Here is a 7,337-nt window from a genome sequence, read left to right on the forward strand (position 1 = left end):
AAAGAAACATATAAATTTTATGTAACAAAAAGTGTAAAAAACCGTAAAAAATAACATTGGTTATTAGTACGTTAAACATTATATATAAAATATATACGTTACATTATATACACGTTAAACATTATATATAAAAAAATCATTATAATCGTACAACAGATAATTAGAAATTATATTTTATGTAGTTATTTTTGTACCGCTCGATAAATGTACATTTTAGAAGCAATGTATTGAAGAGCAAAATTAAATCATACTGTTTAATGAAAGTTTCAAATAAAACCAAACCAAATTGATCAATCATGATCATTATCAATTCATCTGTTATTGACTCCTGGGAAATTATTTTTACTGATAATAGTGTAAAAAAATATTTAAAATATATGGCTTTATTCTTGCACAAAAAAAATTAAAAAATATATTCATTGATACAATTACATATATTTGCATAGATATATAATGTAAACAGAATCTTCGAAAGTCGGATCTCGGTGCCATTTTTATCAAGTGCATGCTAACGGCCGATCTCCGCGAAAAGCAGCATCGTCTATGGCTGTGTAGTAATAGTAGCAAGGACATCATCGCGTAGAAAAACAAAATGTAATAATTTAAAATATAATAATTTATTATATTATATTTTAAATTATATATATATATATATATATATACAGGGTGAATCATAATGGATGTAACAACCTTTTACCATTAGAGATCAATTATCGACTGCAACTGTAATCAATTGAATGATTTATAGATGACAGCTGCTTGGATCGACCGTGTCTGCAGTAACGTACAAGCGAGTTAAATACTGTGAATTAAATAATATACATATTCCATGCATACTTTTCTAATATATTTAACTTTTTTATGTACATATTTTGCTTTCTACACGGTTTTTTTCTAATAACGTGATTTCTTATTATTGTGAAACGTATCTGCCACATAAAAAGAGATATCTTTTGCATTCGTGTATTTTTTAATACGATTTTTTTTTAAATAATGATTTTTTAATACATAGAATTTGACGATTTTTTTCATTCTTACACAAATCATTTTAACGCGTAAAAAGAGTTGGATTGGTAAAGATACAAAAGTATTCTTTTTTTATTTAAAAAAATGCGTAATTCTGCTTTCTACAAGAATTATTCTACTTATTATTAATTTTCTAAGTTATAACTTTTACATTCTTAATATCTACAGCAGAATATTTCTTGTAGAAAGTAGAATTACGCATTTTTTTTTATAAAAAAGGAATACTTTTGTATCGTTTACCAATCCAACTCTTTTTACACGTTAAAATGATTTGTGTAAGAATGGAAAAAATCGCCGTCAAATTCTATGTATTAAAATACCATTATTTAAAAAAAATCGTATTAAAAAATACACGAATGCAAAAGATATCTCTTTTTATGTGACAGATACGTTTCACAATAATAAGAAATCGCGTTATTAGAAAAAAACCGTGTAGAAAGAAAAATATGTACATAAAAGAGTTAAATATATTAGAAAAGTATGCATAGAATATGTATATTATTTGATTCACAGTATTTAACTCGCTTGTACGTTACTGCAGACACGGTCGATCCAAGCAGCTGTCATCTATGAATTATTCGATTGATTACAGTTGCAGTCGATAATTGATTTCTAATGGTAAAAGGTTGTTACAACCATTATGATTCACCCTGTATATATATATATATATATATATATATATATATATAGATTATAGATATATAGATCATAGACGGTACTGTTTCCTGCGGCGCTTGGCCGCTAACATGAACTAGGAGTGGGGAAAACGGCCCTGAGATCCGGAATCTGGTAATAAGATAAAATGTACATAAAGTAAAAAATATACTTATGATGCTACACTTATCTACTAATAATTAATATCTACTAATATTTATCATTAATATCTACTAATATTTTTAAACGTGCTAATCTATACTGTAGATCTTTAGTATTCCTAACAAGAACAATGTTAGACTTTTTACGAATAATTTCGAGTAACGAGGGTAATGTAACATATCCGATGCCAATACCTTTCGCACGAAGAAGTGAATAACTGCCTATCGTTACGTATCCCATGACTTCTCTATCGCAGGAATGGCGAACTTCCGTCGATTTTGGAAGATACCATTTTCTTATTCTTTCCGCAAAATCATCTGATATAATTTTGCGAAATTCTAAGAGTAATGCACGATTAATCTCGTCCTGAATGGAATGAACTTCCTCCGGCAATACATTATCTTGGAACGTTTTCTCCAGTTCAACTCTGTCCCGTCTTAGTTGTTTCATCTGCATCAAGTATAATTTAAATAATATTTTGCGGAAGTTTTCATTCGGATCGGTGTGATATTTTTCGACAGGCCCATCATAATTTTTATTATTTTGGAATCTTCTCAAATCTTTGCGTTTCGGCATACATATGATCGCGAACTCCTTCGGCGTTCCTTCGCTCACCATAGACAATCCGACTCGTACCAGGCAATTTTTATATTTATCGAATTTTTGAAAATCGAATTCTGACTCTTGGACAGTTGATTTGGACCTTGCATTCTTACGTTTATTACTTTCAATTTCGTTTCTTAAATATGCTAAAAGTCTAAAGTGTCGCAGAACGTAAAAATCTTTAACGTCCGACCAGCCTTTGGTTAAATTTTTCCAATCGCAGAAGAAAGGACTACGAATGCCAAATTTGATAAAATTAACTCTTTGGTTTGGTGAATGAGAAAAATATTTGTTGGTTAATATCTTCTTTCTTTTCGACGCGCCTCTCATGTAAGCTGGAGTATCGGGATCATTAATATCAGGTACGTATGTTCCTAAACTTTCAAAAATTATTAATTTGGTTTGTCGAAGTCCGCCTACTAATGGAGATTGCGTTATAAGTGCAATCCAAAATGCCATTGCCCATCTAGATGGTATAATAATATCTATCCTGTAATTTAAACCTGTAACAATATATCAATGTATTTTTAATTGCAATCAAGGAATACAGGATGTCCCATTTTAATGTCCCACCGCAATTAACTTTCTTATTTTTAATTTTAGAAAAAAAAGGTTCAGACATAAGTTGTATGGTTTCTAGGGGGACATAAGATGGTGCCATTAGTTTGACCTTGAAGAGTTACATGAAGATTACGTGAAGGTCATTTTGAATTTCTTAAGTGGAACACCCTATATATTTTTGCATATTCTTGTAGCTTATCTCGAGAGCTTTCCAAAACACTATAAATAAACATTTTTTCATCAAGTCGAAAGTACCATACAACTTTTGTCTGAAACATCTTTTTCTAAAATTAAAAATAAGAATGTTATTTGGGGTGGGACATTAAAATAGGACACCCTGTATATACCTTATGAATGATTGTAAATTATACTTATCACTCACCTAAAGAAGCTTCTGTTGGTTTCTGTATAAGAAGTATCGGTATTTTTGCCACTGCATCCTTATTAAAATGTGGATCTGATATACTAGCTGCATCCATAAACTTGTCAATTGTGTTTGTGGATACACAAGAATTGCTTACGATATGACGTATTTGTGCATCCCAAATAGGAGAACGACTTAAGTCAGTTGGTAACTGACAACGTAAGTTTTCAGCAGATGAAGGAATCTCAGTTTCCGTCTTTCTTGGAGGTAAATAAAAGCGTGGATCTGTAACGGTTAATCCAATAATCATATTTGATAACAAAAAACTTGGTGATCCCAAAACCTTCATCCTTTGCCACATTTGCTCTTGCATCTTAAAGGCTTCTATATTTTCTCTTTCTTTATAATATTTAGTATGCCACATTTTTTCCTTAAGATCTTGTATAGTCAAATCTTTGGTATCTTTTTCATTTTCATCAATTACTATTTTCTCCACAGGTTGCACATTATTACCTGTTGATGTTGTATCTAGTTTTTCATCATTTAACGAGCTATCCTGTTCTTCTCTCATGGGGTAATTTTCCAAATCCAAATCAAGTTCAGTTACAGATGGTACATGTAATGCTTCTGTTAGTACAGTTACAGCTTCAAGCCTAGAAAGTCTGAATCTATTTAATGCACATTTTAATACACGCATTTCACAGCCTGCATTATTTGTGTACAAATCATTTAAATTGTGTGAAATGTCAGTTTTATTTTGTTCAACGTTATTCTGTTTAAACTCAAAACTAGATATAATCTCACTAAGAAAATCACTATAAAAAGCAGGATGTACCCATATCCAAATGGTTTTAATGTTTGTCTCGCTTAGCTTCCAGAAAAAGTTCACGTAACCAATAGGGAACTGTGGATAGCCATTCTTTTTAAAGAACATTATCGTACCTTCTCTCTGACCATTGGTGTACATCTTTTCTGCAAAAGTTTTTTTGGGATTACAATGTTCCCCCAAAGCTGCTTCCAACCAATTTTTCTCTCCTACTATTTCGATACAGGTATAGTAAGAAATATCTTGTAAAAGGCAGTATTTTGTTTCACCATTGTTACTGGCTTTATGGCTCTTGTCGTTTAAATAATATGGAATTTTATATCCCCACTTGTCGATCATGTGAAAACGTTTTGCATGCCAGGTATGAGTCTCTAAGCAGATCTTCTCATGGGATGGTTGCTGCTTACTCGTCGATGGTAAATTTTGGTTGCTCACCGACTCTGCCATTTTTGCCAAATGTTCCTCTCACAGTCCAGGTGGCAAGCTTTTAACATTACAAAATATGACAAATCTGTATATATATATATATAAAGCTTTTGAAATATTAACTTGGTTTGCTGAGGATTTTCTGTAACAAAAATGTTTTCTTAATTCAATTACAATCAAATCTTAATGTTTCATTGTTGAATGTTACCTTTATGAGAAATTGTATAAAAAAAGTAAGTCAATCTTAAAAGAGATAGAAAAATAATTGTTTCTATCAAGTTAAAAAGGTAGAGGCACTACTTCTTAAAGTAAGTTGTTGTTGAATAAATGTGTTGGATGAATATAAAAACGCATGAGATCCAACTCGCTAGGCAGCAGAAGCTAGAAGAAATGTTTTCTTAACCGATCTAAGGAAAAGGTCGTAAGAAAAGACATTACACAAGTTTACATTTTTTGCAACGTATACATACCAATCGAAGATGTCACCTTGGAAATTTCACGAGCTTGAGAAGAGCTGATTCACATGATAGACATTTCAGATGGAAGGTTTTTGGATCCTTCCAAAATTTCAGTTCGTCAAATTGTTTCTTCTTCTTCGCCATGACCATTTTTTCGCGCCTAAAAATTACACGACTGTTAATCCACGTGGACTAAACAAGTAAATCGCGTTCATGCAATTTTATAGTATTTTATAAGATGCTAATATTTTTTTTTTTCTTCTTTTTTTTATTGGCAAGGTACAAGGGACGTCTTCTTCATTTCTTTTTATACGTAAAAGAATTAAGGTTCGATGAGAGATGGGTAGATTAGTAAAAATAAAATAAAAAAATATTAAAATTAAATAAAAAATGAATAAAAATAAATAAAAAATAATTAATTTTTTTATCTAAATTTATTTATGTAATTTAAATATAAATAATTTTTTAAATAAAATTTTCTATTAAATGAAAATAATTTAATACAAAATTCAATTAATATTTAAACTAATTCTATTAATGAAAGTTTATAATAGAAAATTAATAAAAATTATTATTAATAAAAATTATTATTACTAAAATTAGGTATCTTGAAGTATCTAACCTAATGTTTGATGCAGGCACGAAATTCAAAGCCCTCGTGTCTCTCCTCACCATAGAAATTTGTGGTAGTCATGGAAACAGAATCAACATCTTCTTTGGCGCGAACGTTAGCTTACATAGACACGATGCGGGAAAGAAAGATGATTCAACCAATCAAGTAAGGGGAGAGGAAAGCGTCAGCCAATCAGCTTGTCACATTTTTTACAAGCGCAAGAAATTGATTGGTTCTTTTTTCCGCGCGATTTCATGAACCGCATTATATCTAGATAGGCTTTTAGATCCGATTAAAAATATTCCCGATTTCTCTGGGTCAATGTGAATCGTATAAATTCGAAAAAAATAGGAAAAAAAATGTTATCTCGAGAAATCGATCATTCACTGTGTCTAAAGAGGATGAAAAGAATCTCATGAGTGAAACGAGATTGAATCTCCGTTTTTAAAATTCCAAATAATTGTTGACATGTAACGACACCGAACCGGCAAATCCAAGTAGAAAGGAATGAAATTATATAGGAACAATACAAAGAAGAAAAAAACATAAGTTTTATGTAGCAGAAAGTGCAAAAAACTGTAAAAAATAACATTAGTTATTAGTACGTTAAACATTATATATAAAAAAATCATTATAATCGTACAACAGATAATTAGAAATTATATTTTATGTAGTTATTTTTGTACCGCTCGATAAATGTACATTTTAGAAGCAGTATATTGAAGAGCAAAATTAAATCATACTGTTTAATGAAAGTTTCAAATAAAACCAAACCAAATTGATCAATCATGATCATTATCAATCCATCTGATATTGACTCTTCGGAAATTATTTTTGCTGATAACAGTGCAAAAAAATATTATTTAAAATATTTGGCTTTATTCTTGTACAAAAAAAATTAAAAAATATATTCATTGATACATTTACATATATTTGCATAGATATATAATGTAAACAGAGTCTTGGAGAGTCGGATCTCGGTGCCGTCTTCATCACTCCAAGTGCATGCTAACGGCCGATCTCCGTGAAAAGCAGCATCGTCTACGGCGGTGTAGTGATGGTAGCAAAAAGGACATCGTCGCGAAGAAAAACAAAATATAATAATTTAAAATATAATAATTTATTATATTATTTTATATTTTAAATTATATATATATATATATATATATATATATATATTAATTTGTTTTATATGTATAATTAAATAGTCGTATAATAGTAGTATAATTAAATAGTAATTGATATTTTATGTATAATATGTATAATTAAATCTATATATTATATATATATATATATATATATATATATATATAATATATATATATATATTTAATTATACATATTATACATAAAATATAAATTACTATTTAATTATACTACTATTTAATTATACATATTATATATAAAATATAAATTACTATTTAATTATACTACTATTATACTACTATTTAATTATACATATTATACATAAAACAAATTAATATATATATATATTAATTTGTTTTATATGTATAATTAAATAGTAGTATAATAGTAGTATAATTAAATAGTAATTTATATTTTATGTATAATTAAATCTATATATATATATATATATATATATATATATATATATATATATAAAATTTTTCTATGCGATGGTGT

The 7,337-nt window shown here is 28.8% G+C and overlaps 1 protein-coding gene across 7 annotated transcripts; it reads right to left on the reverse strand.

Annotated features, from left to right (window-relative positions):
• Positions 1-1,721: 1,721 nt before the first annotated feature.
• On the reverse strand, positions 1,722-6,274 carry LOC105259551 (ribonucleases P/MRP protein subunit POP1-like). Of its 7 annotated transcripts, none has more exons than XM_011271550.3 (6): positions 5,703-6,274; positions 5,093-5,240; positions 4,831-5,003; positions 3,884-4,764; positions 3,389-3,655; positions 1,722-2,948 (listed from the first exon to the last, which is right to left on the reverse strand). In XM_011271550.3, the coding sequence occupies exons 4-6, from the start codon at positions 4,641-4,643 to the stop codon at positions 1,891-1,893; spliced, it is 2,085 nt and encodes a 694-aa protein (XP_011269852.2). In that variant the 5' UTR covers positions 4,644-4,764; positions 4,831-5,003; positions 5,093-5,240; positions 5,703-6,274; the 3' UTR covers positions 1,722-1,890. The 7 variants fall into 7 exon arrangements, with proteins under 7 accessions (XP_011269852.2, XP_011269846.2, XP_025266287.1 ...); XM_011271544.3 differs by having other exon boundaries at positions 1,722-1,812; positions 2,037-2,948; positions 3,389-4,764; XM_025410502.1 differs by having other exon boundaries at positions 3,389-4,764.
• Positions 6,275-7,337: the final 1,063 nt, after the last annotated feature.

This window comes from Camponotus floridanus, unplaced genomic scaffold, assembly GCF_003227725.1.
Source record: "Camponotus floridanus strain SB8 unplaced genomic scaffold, Cflo_v7.5 scaffold32, whole genome shotgun sequence".
Classification (NCBI taxonomy): Eukaryota; Metazoa; Arthropoda; class Insecta; order Hymenoptera; family Formicidae; genus Camponotus; species Camponotus floridanus.

Excerpts from the sequence above, each read along its gene's own strand:
- LOC105259551 (XM_025410505.1), bottom strand. The coding sequence starts at position 4,643 with ATGGCAGAGTCGGTGAGCAACCAAAATTTACCATCGACGAGTAAGCAG. Across the intron at positions 2,949-3,388 it reads ACCAACAGAAGCTTCTTTAG|GTTTAAATTACAGGATAGAT; the intron begins GTGAGTGATAAG and ends ATATTGTTACAG.